The sequence below is a fragment of the Lissotriton helveticus genome, chromosome 5_1, assembly GCF_964261635.1.
Source record: "Lissotriton helveticus chromosome 5_1, aLisHel1.1, whole genome shotgun sequence".
In the NCBI taxonomy this organism is placed as follows: domain Eukaryota; kingdom Metazoa; phylum Chordata; class Amphibia; order Caudata; family Salamandridae; genus Lissotriton; species Lissotriton helveticus.
The window spans coordinates 1,380,574,695-1,380,595,488 of record NC_136065.1 but is presented as its reverse complement, the minus strand read 5'-3'; the positions used below and the strand labels follow the sequence as shown (position 1 = coordinate 1,380,595,488).

At 44.7% G+C, this 20,794-nt stretch overlaps 1 protein-coding gene across 3 annotated transcripts in view; it reads left to right on the top strand.

Annotated features, from left to right (window-relative positions):
• Nucleotides 1-20,794, top strand: part of SRPK1 (SRSF protein kinase 1) — an 869,057-nt gene that overhangs the window by 208,202 nt on the left and 640,061 nt on the right. For all 3 annotated transcript variants that reach the window (XM_078644338.1, XM_078644339.1, XM_078644340.1), the window contains exon 3: nucleotides 1,567-1,691. In XM_078644338.1, the coding sequence (XP_078500464.1) occupies nucleotides 1,567-1,691 (125 nt within the window). The remainder of the gene's footprint in view (nucleotides 1-1,566; nucleotides 1,692-20,794) is intronic.

Here is a 20,794-nt window from a genome sequence, read left to right as displayed (position 1 = left end):
CTTTCTACCTTGACCGCACTAAAGACTTCCGAGTGGATGATCAACTCTTCGTAGGTTATGTGGGTGCCAAGATAGTTGTGCAGTGCACAAACGTACCATCTCGCGATGGGTCGTCCTGTGCATTAAGATCTGTTGTTCTTTGGCTTAAAAGGAACCCCCAGTAAGACTGCGCGCCCACTCGACGGCAGCTACTCCAGGGTTCGTTTTGATGCGGTATCTATTCGAAGTTAAGGAATCTATAACAAATGGTCTCTTTCAGATGAACAAGTTACTTACCTTTGGTAACTGTGTATCTGTAAGAGACCTACATTAGTTATAGATTTCTTACCGTCCCATCCATCCTCCCGGTTCTGCGAACTGGATAATAGGGATAGGGACTCCCTTCTAGGGCCCTAGTTTTGTGCAAAAGTGGTCAGTGTCTTGCATTGCTCTGCACTTCTCGCGTGGAAAGTAGTGTCATAACGGACGTCAACACGCAGGGTCGGCGTCTAAGTAGACACTGCAACATCATCCCGGCGACCATGACGGCGAACGCGGAGTCGACCGATTCCTCCTACCAATGCGCAAGGGTACTGCTACAAAGAAATTCTCCAGATCCAGTCTGACGCCTGGGGGTAATTCTAAGGTAAGTAATCTATAACTAATGTATGTCTCTTACAGATACATCATTACCGAAGGTATGTAACTCGTTCAAAGCTTCTGGCATTTGGGAAGGGATTAAAACCCCAACATTTCTAATTGGATTTAGATCTATGCATTATCTTGAAGTTTTATTATTCCGATGGCAGCTTTTGTTTGCTTTCAACACATTGTGTATAATTCAATGTCAATTTGTTGTGTGTTTAATTGAGCACTGAGTACTAATATTTTTCTAAAATATTTTAATAGTTTTGTTTTTTTGCAATAATTTACTATGCTTTTTTGAATTATTGTGTTTGCACTTTATTTATGACTTCTATTTTTATGACTTTTAGGTGCTTTTCATTGATTGATTTTGAATTTCTAATTTCCTATCTGGAACACCTGTTTCTTATATAGAGCCCCTTCTTGTAGGGCAGTATGAACTCTCCTGTGCAGGTCTACTCCACAGTTATAACAGAGACACCTTTCATTTTGGAGACGTTTCCCCCTTAAATATATTGTTGCCATCACATGATATTTTTGAATTGCTTGATGCTTAATTTAGGGATGGGCATTAGATATAGTTTTCATTATTTAAATAAAGGGAGGAAATGTCAGTGCATCAAATGTGATTATGAAAACCTGTTTTGGGTGTGAGCAGTGAATAGAATTTAGTTAAGATTGCGGTCTTCTAGATATCTTGATGCTAAGAAGGCAATTTTTTCCTCATGTGAATGATAGTCGGCAGTTTCCATCTCATAACACATCTGGAGTGAGGGGATTCAATTGCTAAAACTCGGCCAGTAAATCATTATTCTATTGATTTTTATTCGATTTCCATATAGTTTGTATAAAGGGAAGCTTTAGTCAATGTCTTTGAACTCCTAGCAACTCTTTTATTAAGTGCTTTCACATGATCCTTTAAAATATTTTTTTTTACATCAGGTCTGATGCTCATCACAGAGGTTCCACCCGAGAGTGTGAGAATGAGTCTCAGGAGCCTGAAGAAGAGGAGGAGATTCTTGGTTCTGATGACGACGAACAAGAAGATCCCAGCGATTACCGCAAAGGTGATGTTTCACTTAACAAGAAGAGCGTGAGCGTTAATTACCAGGGAGCACCCCAAATGTGATAAATAATGAAACATACCGAACATCATTACTTTTTTCATGCATTTCTTGGCAATAGTTAGAAAGTTGAACCGCTCATAATTATGTTTTTGTAATGGGGTGACAGATGTGTTTAATGAGCAGAAAATTGAGTCTCTTGTTAGTGAAGTAATATAAAAATGTCTCTTCAATGTGTAAAATAGTATAGTGGTGAGAGATGTTGTAAGAAAGTGACTCTGTATATACTGGACCAAAGTAAGGTACAGTGTGTACAGAGACCACAGTCCCCAGGGGTTTGGCAGAGGCTAAAGTTAGATATAACCTTACTCTCTAAAGTGGTAGCTTGGTCGAGCAGTAAGGCAGTATCAGAGGACAGTGTAAAGCATTTGTTGTACACACTCAGTCAGCAAATGGTCCACACACTCAAGAACTGAACTCTAGGCCACGTGTTTTGTATCACAAGATATAGTTGTTTTATTCTAGAACCAACAAGGTATCAAAATATACTTTCTCAGAATGAGTTCCTGTAGTTAAATACTTTTCAAGTAGGCATTAGACTTTTTGATTACAATAGTTACAGTTGTTGCAAAAGGCAACACAATTTCAAACACAATGCAACATTGAGCTCAATGGGAATTTCTAGATAAATGCAATTAGTTACTTTGTAGATTACTTTTCTAACCACCGGACTGGATCCTAGATTCAATCTTGGGACATGCATTGTAAACAGTTAAGTAAAAGCGTTTTGGTTACAGTAGTGATTTTTAAGGAATATTATTGTATTTTAAAAGTTGACAAACTTTTCTAGGTAAAATTACCAGTTATCCTATGGAAGGAAATTCAGTTTGCAGGTAAAGTATGTTTGCGTTACTTTTGTAATCCAGTGCTGGAATCCTAGGTTCAGCACTGGGACATCTATCTATAACAGGCAAGTAATTTGTTTTTTATCGTTGGCAAAGAATATTTGAAAGTTTAAAAAATCGAGACTTTGAAACTTTTTCGGCAAAAAGCAGGCAATGATATCCTATAGAAGTTACTGGTAAGTACGGTTAAAATTACTTTTCGGGGTCAGTACTCTGCTAAAAGAGGACTGAAAGCTGAGGACGGGGACACGCGACTAGTGCTTGACTGCACGAAATCAGGCCTATCAGAGTCTGTTTCTCCTCATACAGTGACTGGAATGTGTGTTTCAAAATTGATGAATCTAGTGTTTCTTTCGAAACCGATTGATGACGAAAAGACGGTATATACTACCTGTCTTTGACTTAGAGAGACGGATATTACCGAAATTACTAGTCTCAATATCCAAATTGACAATATTGAAGACCGAGATGCGACAGTACGAATGTACGGAGAACAACACTAATTGAGATAATAAAGTCTGACATTTGGGGAAATCTAAGAGCCTTGAGAAAGTCACATGACTTGACGAAACACGTGTCGGCTGTTGTCGTTTACGAATCTGCGAGAGGAGAACATACAACTGTTGTTAACATTGAACAACGACCCTCTATCTATCAAGGATATGTCGAATTGATTGCCAAATTCCTTGCTTGTTTGTCAATAATGAAATTATTTATGTGTTGTTTTGATGATACAACTCAAATTTGATATAAAAATAAATTTTCCATTCCTACGAGAAAGAAACTTGTTGGTAGTACATGAATTTTTGGGAATTTAGTAATTTTTGTTACTTGTTTTGAATCCAACACACAACTGACCTAGATTAACTACAGTAGAGTGCTGGGATATTCTGTGTATAAAAACTCTGCTAAAAGATGCAGCACTGAGGTCTCTCCTGATAACAGGTGAGTAAATCGGAATTCGTTGTTCGGCTGATTTTAGATGAATATTTTAAAGTTCCAAAACTCCACACTTAAAAGAATTTCCAAGTGAAACCAGTCCATGTTAGCCTATGGAAGAAAAGCGAGTTATCGGCTTTTAGGTAAGTACTCGACTGGCAGAGTTAAGTTTCTGGGCATAGACTTAGGGGTCTCCCAGGATCAGGTAGGTACAGTTGGTACACCCTCAGCGGCACAGGGGCAGCCAGGTGCAGAGGTAGTTAGGCCCAATGTTATCCAATAAGAGGCAGGGGGCCCTCGGTTGGTGGCTGCTGGCAAGCAGGCCACGCGGCTATGGGAGCTGGGCTCCGGGTCACTTGCTCAGGGCAAATGGGGGAGTAGATTAGGACAAAGGTCGCACAGCCAGGGGCATTCGGGCGGCTGGGTGCAGGGTGCTTTTGAGCCGTCGGGCGCTCAATGTTATTAAATGGAGATCTTGTAAAGTGAACAAAGGCTGCAGGCTCAGGGACGGAGGATCTTCTGGATCGACCAACACTTCGAGGGGTAAGTTGGGATCTTTGAGGATAGGTAGGCACCCTGGAGTTGGGCACAGGGGGCTGGAGGGCGCTGGGTGCAGGGGTGTCTTTTGACGTCGGGATATCTTACCCTCTGCTGGTCGCGGTTGGAGGGGTCCCTGATTCTGAGGTTGCAGGCGTCGTCGGGGTCGCTGAGGAGGGTCCTTGGGCACTGGATTCCAGGTCAGAATCGCCGGGGAGACGTCCTCAGGGTCTTTGTTCACTCAGGCACAAGCTGGGCTCGGCGGTTGCAGAGTGTGCAGGATTAGCGGTTCCTGGCTGGCACCAGGGGTATTGCTGTTCAAGCAGAGCCACTGCTCATGGGAGTTCCAGCCTCTAAGAGGGTCAAGGCAGGCAGGTCCTCCGGGGTTCTAGAAGTTGCTGTCCACAGGAGATGCTGGGATTTAGCAGGAGCAGGTTCAAGGATCAACAGGCCTGTAGGGCTACGGCCAAGTCTGTTGGTGTCATGCTTTTGTTAGTAGCTGCACGGCAGGTCTTCTCCTTGGTCATCTTTCTTGTTTTGAAATTGGGATCTGAGGAAGGAAGGTTCAAAGTGACCCTAAATACTACATTCAGGGGCGCTACAGGTAGGGGAAGGGCAGGGACCAATAGGTCCCGGTCCTGGGGTGAGTACACCCCTATCCTGCTCCTCTCCTGTGGAAGGGGGGCAGGAGCCGATCTCTGATTGGTCAGGGCTCCCCGTCTTCAAGATGACCAGAGTCCGGAGATGTGCTTCACCTTGCCTCTCCCACCTGAGGGGTGGAGTTTGCACAGGCTGGCACACCCCCCTTCCTCACATAGGGTTTCCCGCCAGTCTTCCCGCCAGAGTGGGGGTCAGAACCGGTGGGAGCCAGTTGCTGAGTACAGCAAGTGGCCTGGAGAAGCTCACAAAGGTGGCATGCCTTTGAATCTTCGGGTTCCGCGAGGGGTTTTAGAGAGTTCAGAAATAAATGGCGCACAACAAGTTGCGGTGAAAGTAGAGACAAATGCTGATATCAAACAATGCTTCTTGGTCAGAGGAAACCCAAAACCCCTGAGAAAAAAGTTGGCCAAAGGCCTCCCCTTTACATTTCATCACACAAAGTCCAGAGCACACGAAAAATTATTCTATGAGGGTGATCACATATGTTAATAGAAATAAGATCAAACACCATTGGTTGTTTCTTTTGATTTTTATAGGTGAATTTGGTTCTCCTATTAGAGGAGATACTGAAGAACAAGAGACCAGCCGACACGTGTTTCGTCAATTCAGGAAATTACCTGCGACTCTTCAGGGCTGGGGGTGATACAAAAAGGATAGTACTGTCATATAGCTACTGTATACCTTTATAATGTGTTAAGTTAGCATAGGCTCATTAAATGTTTAAACGCCATTTTTCCTTTTGCTGCTTCTGCACACGACACTTAATTGTTGATTTCGCTTTCAACCTAGTAGTTCGTTGTGGTTTACATGAGAATAATATGTTATTACTCTGATATCAGCTTTGCTTAATAAACTATGTCTGCACATAGAGTGCTGAAGCCTCAGGAACAACACGATACAGAATTGTTATGAGGTCTGATCTTCGCGCCTTTATAGACATAACATAAGTGCAGCTTCTGCCAACTTTGGGCTTGAGGCGGGTTTTTATATTGCTTTGCTTGAGGCACAATAACACACTTGATGCTGTTCGCATGCAGAGAGAGCTGGTGTATGCTGATGTGATCCCTTCATACTAGGACACTGAGGTATGGGCCCGCCCTAATTCAACCCAAAGAGACCTTCTTAGCTATTAATATAATATGCGAGTTAGGGAGGGTGATAAATAAGTGTTGTTATACCCTTATTGATTTACAGCATGGTAACATGCTGTCACCATTCGCTTTCTATGGACTAGTAACTATGCTTGTAGGTTTGTTGCTGATAATATGTTTACTTGTATTATCTAAGATACTGCGCCTGAGAAGACGGCATTAGTAAATAAACATTTCAAATGCTCACGAGTTCTTCTTTACTCCATGTTCTGGTTTGTAATGATTGTATAACGAAAGAGTGCTCATGTGTTCCACGTAACCTGAGGTATTGTAAGCTCATGTTCTGGTTTGTCTAAACATTGGGAGTTTATTATGACCAATGAGACACTGTAGCTAGCTCGGTAAGGGGTTTGTTGGGTACCAAGGTGAGTTTTGGGTCACCCAAATTCGCCGAGGTTCCAATCCTCTGTGCACAGTTCTGTGGGAGAACAGAAACCCTGCTACATGGCGCCCAACGTTATCGGTGGTCTTATATCATGACACTCTAGTAGTATTTCATTCCTACCTTAACCCCTTCACTGTCGTTTCCGGTAAACGGTGGTGTCGGTGAAACCTACCTGTTTTTTGAAATAGGTCTTTATTCAAGCTTGATTCTTTCTAAACGGTTTCCTTGAATTACTACCCAGTTGTGCTACAAAGTTGACTTTGTTTTTCAGTGGTTCCGGTGGAATCATGGCTGTGGCTGTGGCCATTGCGCAGCATAGTCGCATTGCGGTGCGCACCCATCTACAGACATACCAGGTCCCGTTGGAGGGCATGGCTGTGATTTTAGTGGTGTGTGCAGATCCGGCGTACCCGTTTGAACTGTTTTATTCATGGGTAACGTTTCCGGCAGTGGACGCAAATTCTGGTGTGTTCCACTCCTACACACCCTCCCCTGTACCGGCTGAATATACACCGTACAGGGCACTGGAGATACCTATTGATCATTGGCAGCATCGCGTTTGGTTTGATGGCGCCCTCCCCCACTCTTTATCTGCTGCGAGGTTAGGTCCTTTATCCATTCCAGGTACGAATTGGCCTGCTTTGGGTGGCTTTACCCCGCACCGAATCACGGGGCTTGTACCCTTGCGGAAGTTCGAAGGCTACACGTAGTCTCAATTGCCGTGATTCGTGCCTTAGTGCAATACATAGGTCGACATCTCCCGGGAGGTCCCCAGGGGGGTGCGGCCGTTCAAACGGAACGTGGCGGTTTACGCCTCAATCCAGTTATGGTCAATTCGGTTTTTGGCCAGCGTCCTGTTGATAACGATGACTTCCCTTTCTGGCTTGCCGAGAAATTTGACCAACTGGAGGCTGTGTTTCCGAATTCTACTCCTGCTGATAAACATAGAATGTTGACGATCACTCTACCGAAGGATTTAACTCCTGAGCTCGTTGACTGTGAAAGCTGGGGAAAGACTTTTGCGGCCGTTTATACGAGGTGTTTCGGCACACCGTCTATGTCCGCACTGCCTGAGATCGTTAAGCGTGTTCAGGATGATCACGGACCGGAGGCAGCGGTTGAATTGGGTATGCGCCTGTGCGGTTCTTTTGAGATTGTAAGCGATCTCATTCTCTCCAATATTAAAGGAGATGCAGTGAACTTTCAGGTGTCGAATGCTTTGGCTGCTCTGCCCGATGCCGATAAACCCCGACAGTTAGCGAAGATAGTTGTGGCTGCATATAAAACTATTGGCCGCACAAGTAGAGGTCTGAAATATTTTCCAGTCAAGGAGAAAAAACAACCACAAGGACAGTCTGCTGCGGCGGATGTCCAGCCCAAGTCCAAAAAACAAAATTGGCCTAAAAAACAGACACAGGGGAAGCAACAAAAGCAGACTCAGGATTCTTTTCCTGCAACACCGGTTCATGCGCCGACTGAAAAAGTTTATGATTTGCGCGATCGCGCGATGATTAAATCGCCTGATCGTTTTCAGGTTTCTGATCAACGCTCTCCTCGTTCCTTTCAGGACTCATCGGCCCCGAAAACCGGTGGAGGAGGAGGCGGTAGGAGACGTGGTGGCCCACGGGGACGTGGCCAGTCCCGCCAGACAGACGGCGCGGCGAAGCAGGAGGATTCTACGCCAAAAAGACGAAAGTTTGCGAAAAAGAAAGTCGCATAGATATGCCACAGATAGTGAGAACGCGGCTTCGGAATCTGACGTGGGCTCTGACCTTGCTGGACAGCGCGGCGGAGATTACCATAGTCAGAGAGGCGCTGCGTCCACTACTGAGGGTGACAGCGACTGATGTCTACGTTGTAATTGAAACAGCGGATACGAGACTTGCTCCCCCTGAAAGACTTTATGAAATTGTCCTGTTAATTGAAGGTGACATACAGCGTACCGTTAAAGGGGTATTTTGGGAAAATCTGTCTTCTACATATGATATTTTGCTTTCGGAGGCTGACTGGCCCCCACCTTTTGTGCTTGCGGCGCCGCGAGGGGAGGAGGTAATCCTCCCCAGTTTCGCGAACACTGTCTCGAAAGAGCATGCGCAACATTTTGCAGAAGAGTGGGCTCGGGCTCTTGCACCGGCTCTGTACCGTAACCAATGTGGTTGGGATAAATTGTCGCCTTGCCACGAAATTCCGTTGCGGTCTCAGCCGCAGCCTCAACCTCAATATCCCATTCGGCGTGAAGCAAAAACTTCCGTCGCGGAAATCCTTGAACAATTAGAATATCAAGGAGTTATTGAAACTTGTGTGTCACCAATGAATAATCCTCTTTTTACTGTGACCAAGCCTGACGGATCATATCGTTTGGTATTGGATTACCGGCATTTGAACTCGCATTGCCGTAACTGTGCAGTACAGAATACTCACGGCTCTGCCCTTGTGGATAGTCTCGTGCGAAAGCGTTTCAAGACAACGCTTGACATATCCAATGGTTTTTATGCCCACAGATTGGACAGCTTTAGCTCCCAATGGACCAGTTTTACGTGCGCTGGGGTCCAAAAACAATTCCGGCGTCTCCCAATGGGCTATAAGAATAGTCCTGGCATATTTACCGCTCGCATTGTCTCTATTCTGGAGGCACTCGACCCAGATGCTTGTTCGTATGTGGATGACATACATCTCACAGACGACGATATTTGGGAGCATCTGTGTCGTGTAAATTCTGTGATTTGTAACTTTGCTGACATGGGTTACAAATGTAACTTTGCAAAATCGCACATTGCTGAACACAGTGTTGTTTTTGGGCTATGAGCTCAACAATGAAGGTAGAGGTTTGACTCCTCACTTCTTAGAGAAGTGCGCACAGTTGCGCACTCCTACTACACTGAAAAAATTACAGTCCTTGCTGGGTTTCTTAAATTTCAGAAGAACATACATTCCGGAATATGGCCAGCGTATCAAGCCATTGTATGCTTTGATACAACCAACTTTTTCGAAATCATGCTGGCTGCCTGAGCATTCAGCCATCTTGCAGGCTGATTTGCTCGCTTCTAAATTCTTACTGACTCGTGACAACCATACCAACCTGGTGATAAGAATAATACCAGGGACAGTGGGTTTCACGTACCTCACTTTTAATGAAGGAGACACAGTACCTATTGCTTACAAGTCACACTTGTACACTTCGGCTGAGATGCGGTTTCCCACTGTGGAAAAGGTTTTAACAGCTGTACAGATGGCTATTCTTAAGGAACGGGCTCTGTCACAAGGGAAACGCATGTTGGTGGTAACACCCTGTCCTCACTTGGAGGTAGTCACGAAAGCCAGTGTACCAAATTCAAAAGCTTTGCACCCTCGGTGGATTCAGTGGGCTGCGTCCTTGACGTCCACGGATGTCACGTTTATTTTTGACGCCTCGTTGCGGTCGCAGGAGTACTTGCAGTATGAGTTTGTTCACCCTGCTCCTCTAGCTATGCGACCTTTGGAGGACTTCCATTGCATCATTTACACTGATGGTTCGGCGCAGGTTGTGCATGGCTCTAAACATGCCTACGTTTCCGCATGCGCCATTGTGGTCGGTGCTATGTTGAACGATGAGTTCATATCCAGGGAAGTGCACACGTTGCCGCTTGGTGACTGCACCGCACAATTAGCAGAGCTTCGTGCTCTTTTACTTGCGTTGGAGTACGCAGATCCTAGTGTTACTACTCTTATTGTAAGTGATTCTTTCTACTGTGTCCAGTCTTACAATGAAAACTTGTTCTTTTGGATTCAGAATGACTTTCGTGATTCCAAGGGTAGCACAATAAAACATAAATTGATCTGGGTTCGAGTGGCAGAGCTTAAGGCTTCGTTGCCGCTCGTTTTTGTAATTCATACTCTTGGCCATCAGCGTGTGGGAGTCCACGCTGTCGGTAACTCGCTTGCTGATGAAGCAGCAAGATCAGCGGTGTCTACATACTTAGTTGCAGCAGTTACATGGTCCAAAAGTAAGATTGATAGTGACATCTTGGCAGCTGTTGCTGCCACTGAGAAGGGAGGTAAACATCCTTCGGGATTCCCTTCGAAGTACACATACCACTTAAGTCCCGAAAAGGTTCCTTTTGTGAAAATACCTGATGTTGGTGAACGTTTGATTCCCAACTCGGATCGCAGAGCTGACTTGATTACAGCCGCTCATGAAGGTGTGGCGTCTGCGTATGCGGGCGTCTCAGCCACTGTAACTCAATTACAACAACGTTTCTGGTGGCGGGGACTGTACAAACAGACGCGTGATTATGTCCTTCTTTGTGACATATGTCAGCAGATTAAACCTTCGACTGCTGCGCATCCGCCACAGACTCAGTTGTACATTTCTAATAAACCCCTTGGTTGTGTTTACTTAGATCACTGAGGTCCGTCTTCATCTGATACTGCGTATAAGTACATCTTAGTTGCAGTTGATTCATGCACACGCTTTGTGTGGGTCTGGCCCCATCGCAGCGCTGATTCACGGACTGTCATAAGAGATTTGCGCATCTTTGTAGGGATTTTTGCCTGTGGTACCTTCCATTCGGATCAGGGTCCGGCTTTCGCCTCTAAGGCGTATAAGGATGCCATGCATTCGATGGGGGTCCAAGTCAAGTTTTCGTCTCCCTACAGACCTGAGGGTAACAGTGTAGTGGAACGAATGAACCGTGATTTAAAGCAATCTTTGACCGCTCGAGTTATAGGCACTGGCAGAAACTGGCTAGCCCACCTCTATGGCGTGCAGCGTGCTCTTAATAATCTCCCTAGAAGGTCTCTGGGTGGGCGGACCCCATACGAAATGCTCTTTGGCATCAAGATGTACGTCCCTGACCTTGACGGTCTAGACTGTGTGGTTCGCGCCACTTCCTTTGATGCAGATGAACATTGCAATGTTTTACAGAATCTACAAAAGACCAGAGACGGTCTTGCAAAGGAACATTTGCCCTCCACGTCGGATGTTGCGTTGCAGATCCCGGTAGTCGGCTGGCTACCACAAGTTGGAGAACTGGTTCGAGAGAAGATCGATAACAAGAAGGAATTTGGTCCGTCCTATCGAGCTCCGGTTCCAGTCCTTGGAGTGAAGGGCACGAGAACAGTCATATTACCACCGCTTCCTGGTCGTAAGGAAAACTGGTTTATTTCAATTGACAATGTCAAGATACACAGAGTGGCCGATTCTTCTTAGTATGACACCAGCAGTTTCCTGTCCTTCCATTGTGAGAAATTCAGTTGGGCCCACTGCTTTTAATCATGAATAAGAAGTGGCCATTGAATTACCTGCGATTTCCAGTCCTTTATTGAGTACTTTGCCAGGTGCGGATCAAAATGAAATAGACTATGCATATCCCACTGATTTGTCCATGCCTGACCTGCAAGCACGTTTAGCCACGGAATCCAGATTTTCATTTGACTCTGTTTCCCTTGCCTCGAAGAAACCCTCTCGTTTTGCAGTTTATGCTACCTTATTCAAAAAACATTTTTTGATTCCCCCTTGGACATATATCTGGCTGGTGCTTTTTTCGATATATCTTTTTATGTCAATTGGTTTTGTGTTTTATTTTTTCCGATTGGTAAATGGACACTATGTCGAGGAAAGAACATGCATTCGCCATCTCAATGGAACTTTGGCTCCCCTTTCCTCATCACATTCTGCACACAGACTGAAAAGAGACTTGACATTTGTTAACATCACTGCTTGGCCTGTCCTTGATGGGATCGTGTGGGATGCCGTTCGATTTCAAATTCATGGCCCTACGGAAGTTGTTAATGTCCCTAACGTGCTTAGAGTTAATATGGGGGATGTGGTGAAACAGAACATATGTTCTGATGATTGGGATGTTCAGGCCGTAGAGTCTTTGTTTTCGGATTTGAAATACTATGCTGCCTTTGATGCTGAAGATTTATATTTAGAATCTTCTAATTATGGTGATTTGTTTTGCTTTCAACATTTTGGCAATCACTTCTTACATAAAACAACATCCAGAAGGAATACTGTGAATTATACACAATGGGAGCATTGCCCAGCTCCTATACAAGGCAGTTCTAGTACTTTTTTGAAAAAGTACACTTATTTTACTGACTTCAATCAGTCTAATCCCGAGTCCTTTTATTTTAAAATGACACAGAAGCCTATGTCCAAGGTTAGACTTACCGATACCAAACTATTGTATTCGAAATCCTTTCTAGATCAGCTGGCTATTGGCGGTTATGAAGTATGGAAGGGAATAATTGACCTAAAATCAGTTTGGGGTTCTAAGGCCTGGCAGGTACAAGGCGCTGAGGCATTGCACCGTGCATGTCTCATCCCTAATCAGATTTTGTTTTTGAATTCTACTATTTCGCAAACAACATGCTTTGGATTGGCTACTGCTAAAAAACTAAATTATCCTTCTATCCCCGAGTTAGAGGAATATTCAGGCTGGAGTAATTATACTCAATTTTCGATTAGAGAGTTACAGACCCTATTGCTGAATTCTTCCTTTAACATATCCAGTATAGACACTAAAGGTTGGCTAGTGTGGCACAAGAGTGCTGATTCTTGCCAGCGCCGTTTTCTGGGTTTGTCCGACGGCTTTACTCAGGTTAAACCTGATTCACGTTTTGAGACTGAGCATTCTGTCACAACTTACTCTGTGGGTAAGTTATGTCAAACCTGGCTGAAACATTCCAAATTATCTGCAGTTAAATTACATCTTGCAAAACTGAGTGATGATGTAGATTTAAATGATTTCATAAAAGGCCCAGCTAGTGGTAGGTCAAAAAGATGGATATATGCTGTATACAATGAAATTTGGAAAACATCGCAGATTGAAGCTGCGACACGACTTAGGGCTATAGATCAAGCAAATCTAGAGAAAGTCCTTGCCGTGGTGGACAATAGTATTAACGTGCTTTCTTCACGCATTTACACTTTAGATAACATTGTGTCTTCTGTTGTGGATATTGTGCATGATGAAGTGTCTGTGTTATACCATGGTCAGAATCAATTACGTTCTATCATGCAATTTGCATGGACCCTGCAAACGCTTAAAAATGGCAAAGTGCCATGGGGCTACATCTCTCTTTGCACCCTTTAATTTGACTGACAAACAACGCTTGCTTTCTATGCGAGATGCTTCTTTTTCTATGTTGCATATTGAGAAATTAGAGTCCTTGCCTTTTTCTGTGGCAGAAGCCTCAGCTGCAACGTGGCTTATCCACGGTCTGATAACATTACCTTTTGCTTTGTTTAAATTTACTAACTGTATGAAATATGTTGCCATAGGTCGCTATGAGCCTTTAGGTAGTGGTTTTCTCCATGAAGTATGGTCACTTCCTTTCACTTATAGATGTTTAAAGGACGGGCAGGAAGTTTATCTAAATGGGGAAGAATGTACAGAAACTCCAGATCATTCATTAATGTGTAGACACATACAATTACATGGTTCTTGCAACCAGGACCGACCAAACTTGGCCTGTGTTTTGAAGGGCTCTCCTGTACCAGCAATCATCCCGACTTTTACTTTGTTGGGGAACGGGAGTTATTTACTTTTGAATAATGAAGATTGTTGCGGGTTAATTAAAGGTGTAGCTTATGTGGTAACAGTAAGTGAACGTGTAGTTTGCTGCAGAAATGTCCTGTACCCACCCACCCACACATGAAAATAGGGAGGTTTCCATTTGGCCACGCATACCAACCTTGAAGGCAGAGTTCAACGGCATGACTAGACTGAGGGCTCTATTGTCCCAGAAAGAAGTGGCCTTGAGTTCGGCTCGAGAAACTTTCGTGCTTCACATAGCTAACACCAGGACCGAGGTTCAGGCCCTTTTAAATACTGATTTACCGTTGCATTTCGGCGAAATGATACATTCTATCTTTAACGCGTCCTCGACATCTGGGCTAGCGCATTTTTTTAAAGCAGTTAGCAGCGGCCTTGTGACTTCATTTGAAAAAATATTTGGAGTAATCCCTAGTTTCTTTCATTCCATAATCTCGAGTCTGTTTGGTGGATTCCCGGTTTTACTGGCACTAGCGGCAGGCGTCCTAGTTGTTCTCTGCTTCCTTAAATATGGATGCCCCGCTTGTGGAAGAAGCGGCCCAGCCTCTGCTGCCGCTGTTTCGCAACCGAATGCTTGAATATTTTGGCACACTGCCGCTTGCGATTTTAAGCACGGCATATGGATTATAGTTTCGATTTTCCTACTTCACCTGTGTCCAGCCTGTGTTTCACTGCCTGAGCTGTGATTTTGATTGGGCCATTGATTTGTGTCTCTGCGGGCCGGTTTCTCCTGGCGTCGATTTTAATCAGCTGATGAGTCCTATCACTACTCACGAGTTGGTTTGTTCTGACGAAAGGATTATGGCAATAGCAGCGGTGCATGGACTAATGGGTCCCTGGGATATATTCACGGCAGCGCAGGATTTCTTGGAACTGAGCTTTCTGGAGAACCCACCGAGTTGTCCTCTGATGGTAATAGAGGCTCCTATACTTGGAGAACACGTATGTTCTTTTCGACTTTTGAATTGGATGGCTGAACTGTTTTCTGATGAAGACGGTGATTTCATGCTGGAGGCTGTTGCTGCATATTTTGCTTATACGGTCTTGTCCTGAGAACTTTTCTATTATTTCTTTCCGGACATTTGACTTTCGGCTTGCATATTTTGCGATTTTTCGTACATTTATCACTTTCCCAGACCTATTGACTTGAGCAAAATGTTAAATTTTTTTACAGTTCTTGAACTCTGCTTTCATGAAGTTGCCCTTATCTTATCTAATCTTATCCGTCCTCGGATCATGGGGGGGTGTCATATAGCTACTGTATATCTTTATAATGTGTTAAGTTAGCATAGGCTCATTAAATGTTTAAACGCCATTTTTCCTTTTGCTGCTTCTGCACACGACACTTAATTGTTGATTTAGCTTTCAACCTAGTAGTTCGTTGTGGTTTACATGAGAATAATATGTTATTACTCTGATATCAGCTTTGCTTAATAAACTATGTCTGCACATAGAGTGCTGAAGCCTCAGGAACAACACGATACAGAATTGTTATGAGGTCTGATCTTCGCGCCTTTATAGACATAACATAAGTGCAGCTTCTGCCAACTTTGGGCTTGAGGCGGGTTTTTCTATTGCTTTGCTTGAGGCACAATAACACACTTGATGCTGTTCGCATGCAGAGAGAGCTGGTGTATGCTGATGTGATCCCTTCATACTAGGACACTGAGGTATGGGCCCCCCCTAATTCAACCCAAAGAGACCTTCTTAGCTATTAATATAATATGCGAGTTAGGGAGGGTGATAAATAAGTGTTGTTATACCCTTATTGATTTACAGCATGGTAACATGCTGTCACCATTCGCTTTCTATGGACTAGTAACTATGCTTGTAGCTTTGTTGCTGATAATGTTTACTTGTATTATCTAAGATACTGCGCCTGAGAAGACGGCATTAGTAAATAAACATTTCAAATGCTCACGAGTTCTTCTTTACTCCATGTTCTGGTTTGTAATGATTGTATAACGAAAGAGTGCTCATGTGTTCCACGTAACCTGAGGTATTGTAAGCTCATGTTCTGGTTTGTCTAAACATTGGGAGTTTATTATGACCAATGAGACACTGTAGCTAGCTCGGTAAGGGGTTTGTTGGGTACTAAGGTGAGTTTTGGGTCACCCTAATTCGCCGAGGTTCCAATCCTCTGTGCACAGTTCTGTGGGAGAACAGAAACCCTGCTACAGTACAGTATATAGTGTGGCACATGACGATCTCAAAAATTCACATGGGCGAGCGGAAAGGACACCCTGTGCGAGTGGAAACCATGAAGATTTAGTGTGAAAGACATCATAAGTGACTCCAAACTTACGGAGAGAAAATAACCAATGTGTGTGTGGACAAACGTGGCGAGCAGGCCGCGGGCGTGTACCAGCGCTGCTGATGCTTTTAACTTTATCCAGCTGACTACGAGCTGTTTGTATTTTTAATATTGATATTTGTGTTATGCACTACCGCGCTTGCATTTCTGACTCCTGGACACGGTAACTAGTTTACCTGATCACTTTCCGCTCCCGACCCCGGTCCGCCCCGGCAGTGTGCCGTTTGTGCGGAGGGTCCTCTACACGAGCGACACTTCCTGCTCTGCACCACTTCCGCCCTGCCTCTCCATCGTGCAGGTGAGCGGTCTAGTGGTTCACGTCAGCCAGTATATATGACGACCTGGAGGAAGCGCAGCGGACGAGCGCAGCGGGAGCGCCGACTTCGCGCCGAAGTCGCGCACAAGTCTGCAGCCGACCGAGGCCCGGGGCCATGCATGCTGTCTGTCGCATCACTTATTCTTCCCAAGATCTTCACTCGTTTCATTGTTCTGCCCCTCTTGCCCCCCATGTTGCTACTCTTGCCCAGAATTGTGGCATTTTGTCTTCCCACTCCTCCCACACCCCTTTGGCTAACCCCCCTGCCCTTTCCCGTCATTATAACGCCATTCCCCCATCCACCAAGATTACTCATGACGCTCACTCCATCTCGATTGTCTACCTTAACACCCGTTCTCTCCCTAAACACCAATTGGAAGTGTTTCAGTTATTGGATAACGATAACATCGATATTCTGGGTGGCGGAGTAGCTGCCATTATCCGTTCTAAATTACAATTCACTACCCTTACAAGTACTCCTATACTAAACTCTGATATACTCACTTTGAAATTTACGTCCCCTAAATATTCTTTTATCTGTGTTTTAGTATATCGCCCCCCTGTTAATATGCCTTCTTTCTCATCCCTTTTTGGTGACTTTATCTCTCAGGTGGTCATTAATTCTGCTAGGATCTTGATTATAGGCGACTTGGCCACTAGACCCCCAGGAAACCGCCCTGTCAGTCGAATTCAGACTTATTACTTGGTCTCAATTTTTTGCAACACATCTCTGTCCCAACTCATAATAGGGGCCATATTCTGGACCAGGTATGGACAACAAACTTTCCCCTCCCCTGGTCTACCCCTGCACCTGGTCCGACCATTCTTTTATTTCTCTCTCATTGAAACTCTCTCTGTCCACTCGCCCTCCACTAGTGTCGAATTTTTCGGCACGTAATTGGAAACATGCTGACATTCCCCTTTTTCACTCTATCCTTTCTACTACACTTCCTAGTGACAACTCTGACCTTAACTCCCTAACCACTATCGTGGATCAATGGCTGACTCAAGCCAGCGATGCGGTTGCCCCTGTGAAAATCATCAAATCCAAACGCCCACATGACGCACAGCGTTGGTTTACTGAACAACTAAAGTGGACAAATTACTTCTCAGACAAGCTGAGCGTCGATGGAGGCGAAATTATGACCCCTCATTAAAGATCATGTTTACCGACCTATTGAAATTATATAAACAATCCATTATGTTGGCCAAAGCCTCCTACTATTCCCAGAAAATTATTAGCTCAGCCTCAAAAACTAAAGATATCTTCTCCATCGTAGCTGAACTTTCCCTTCCTGATCGTGTCACGGCCCAGCCTCAACCTTCGCAGGCCTTGTGTGATTCTCTCAATTCTTTTTTCAGAGATAAAATCTCCATCATCAAAAATAATATTCCCCCCCCCCCCTCCTTCCCCGTCCAAGGTCAGTGCCCTCCTCCCCCGAACCCTTGTTGTCTGCACAAATTTCCTCCTATCTCTTTGGATGAATTTTTTTCTATACTACATGTAGTCAGCTCCGGCTCCCCCAATGACTGCTGCCCCCCTCTAATTTTAAGGGATGCTTTCATGGCCTGTCCAGGTCCCCCACTTGATCTGCTTAACCGTTCCCTTGCTACAGGCTCTGTCCCCGATGCTTTCAAGCAAGCTGTTGTAGTACCCATCCTGAAAAAACCCGGCTCTGATCCAGCTATTTTGGGTAATTATCGACCCATCTCCCTTCTCCCCTATCTGGGGAAGGTGCTGGAGACTTATGTCACCCGCTGCCTGAGCGCCTTCATTGAGAAAACTCACTTCCTAGATGACCAGCAGGCAGGCTTCAGACCGGCCCACTCTACGGAGGCAGTAGTTGTAGCTGTGATGGATGCGCTGAGACAGGGGGCGGACAAGAACCTCGCCCAGGCCTTGGTGTTATTAGATCTCTCGGCCGCTTTTGACACGGTCGATCATGTTATTTTGATCGACCGTGTCGGAAATGCGGGCATCCGGGGCCTGGCCTTGTCCTGGATTGGGTCCTTTCTTCAACACCGTTCCCAATCGGTTCAGCTCTCCACCTTCTCTGCCCCCCAAATCTCACTTTCCTGTGGTGTCCCCCAGGGTTCCGCCTTGTCCCCCCTCCTGTTCAACTTGTACATGCAACCCCTTCTAGCCTCTCTCCGTCACTCTCCTGTCACTATCTTTAACTATGCAGACGACCTGCAACTTATCTTTCCCATCGATCCCTCCCCTCTCTCTTGCTCTAATTTTCAATCAATCATGCTCACCATCTATGAGTGGATGAACTTCAGCCAGCTGAAGCTCAACCCCAGCAAGACTGAGTTGGTTCTGATCGGTGGATCCACGAACCCTTGGAGTCCTAACTTCTGGCCCCCAGCTCTTGGTTTCCCCCCCCTGCCCAGTCACCTCTGTGAAGAGCCTTGGTGTCATTATCTCCAGTGACCTATCGATGAGGCCCCAAATCAACTCTGTTACCTCGGCCTGCTTTTATCACATGCGCAGAATTGGTAAAATCCGAAGGTTCCTATCCTCAGAGGCTCTCATCCTTTTAATCATGGCCCTGGTTACCTCACGTATTGATTATGCCAACTGTCTGTACGTGGGGATTCCCGCATACCATCTTCACCGGCTCCAGCTGGTACAAAACCAGGCAGTCAGATTGGTCTTTCAACAACCCAAGTACCAACACGTCATGCCCCTGTTGGAAAGACTACACTGGCTCCCGGTAGCGTACCGCTGTATTTTTAAAATGGGATGCACTGTTTTCAAATCTCTATCTGCTTCTGCCCCTGTCTTTATTTCTCTCAGCCTTCATCGTCACGTCCCTTCACGGTACCTCAGGTCCTCTGCTCACAATCTTCTGATCACCCCTAGGTTCAAACGGAAGAAACATGGCAGTGCCTGCTTCTCCTTCCTTGCTCCTTCTACCTGGAATTCCTTCCCTCTTTCAATTCGGCTTACTCCTGATTACATCACTTTCCGTAAAAACTTGAAAACTTATCTGTTTCAACTAGCTCACGATTAGCCCTTACTCTCCTGTTCCCTCTCTCCACCTGTCTTGAGCGCCATGAAACCAATTGGTGACCGTGCGCGGTAACAAGTACTTTTAACATAACATAACATAACATTAAAAATGTACATCACCAGTATTGCTGCCAAACCTCAAAAGTTCATGTAAGAGAACAATGGTAAAAACAGAATAAGGTACTCAATGATCGGATAAAAGAAAAAGAGCGTAATGGAAGGGGCACAGAAGAAAATGGGAAGGTGAGGAAAAAACACCAAAACTCTGGCAGAGGACCATCGCTACACTTATGATAGTAAACATCTAAAGTTAACCTAACAATTGCTAAATGGTTAGTAAAGTGGGGTGAGTGAATACCTGAAAAATAAGAATTCAATATTTGTACGAAGAAAAATCCCATTACAATAACGTTTTAGCAATGGCTCCTAGGCATCTAGAAATAATATGCATTGAGAAACAGTTAGGTCAAAAAGCCCCAAGGACCTGTAAAGTAAAAAGGGGGAGCGAGACAGTTAGTAAAATCTTTCTGGCAGTCGAAACCGGGCAAATACTGTGGAAAAAAAACAACACAAAAGATACTGTGCATCGAAAATGATCCTAATATTCCAAGGGTACATATCACCTGAAAGCAGTCAACCTAACAATGGAAAAAAAGGGAGTAGAGTGGTTCCCTAAGAAGCGGGAGTAAAAAGAAAAGAAAAAGAATAGGATAACCGGTTTAGTGACAGACCTAGCATGGTTAAAAATTAAAATGGGTAAGATACCTGAATAAGTGTATTTAAGGTCAGTATCTGTAGAGAAGGGAAAAATAATGTTCGCCGATCAGAGACCATGAATCACAATCTCGAATGCAAAAAACATGGTGGGTCAATAACCGGTGAGAAAAACTGTCTTGGGCCAAAAGGAAACTCACCGGGGGACCGGTGATATTTCCAACCCGGTCCTGATCGGGTTAAGTTCAAAGAAAGCCAGCTGTGGCAGATGCGTAAGTGAGGGACCACTAAAGGTTCAAAAAGACGGGCAGGTCATGCCGCCTGGAGCTCAAAAGGGGCTGTGGAGTAAGGAAACTAAGGGTGTTTCATGAGTCCAGCAATTACTCCCAATGTTGATAAGCATATCTGTTTAACAGTGCGTTAGAGTTGGCAATGCACCACTAAGTAGCAGCTCCCCGCTCAAATTTTCTTCCCACTATATTCACTTTCTTGCTCTGTTTGTCAGAAGGTGGGCTGGATGTTGTGGGAATATTTGCTCTCTTTATAGCTTTTGCTGCAAAATGTGGTCTACTGATACTGTCCCTCTAATATATGGCGGATCCTCAGACGAATGTTTACAGACCTGTAT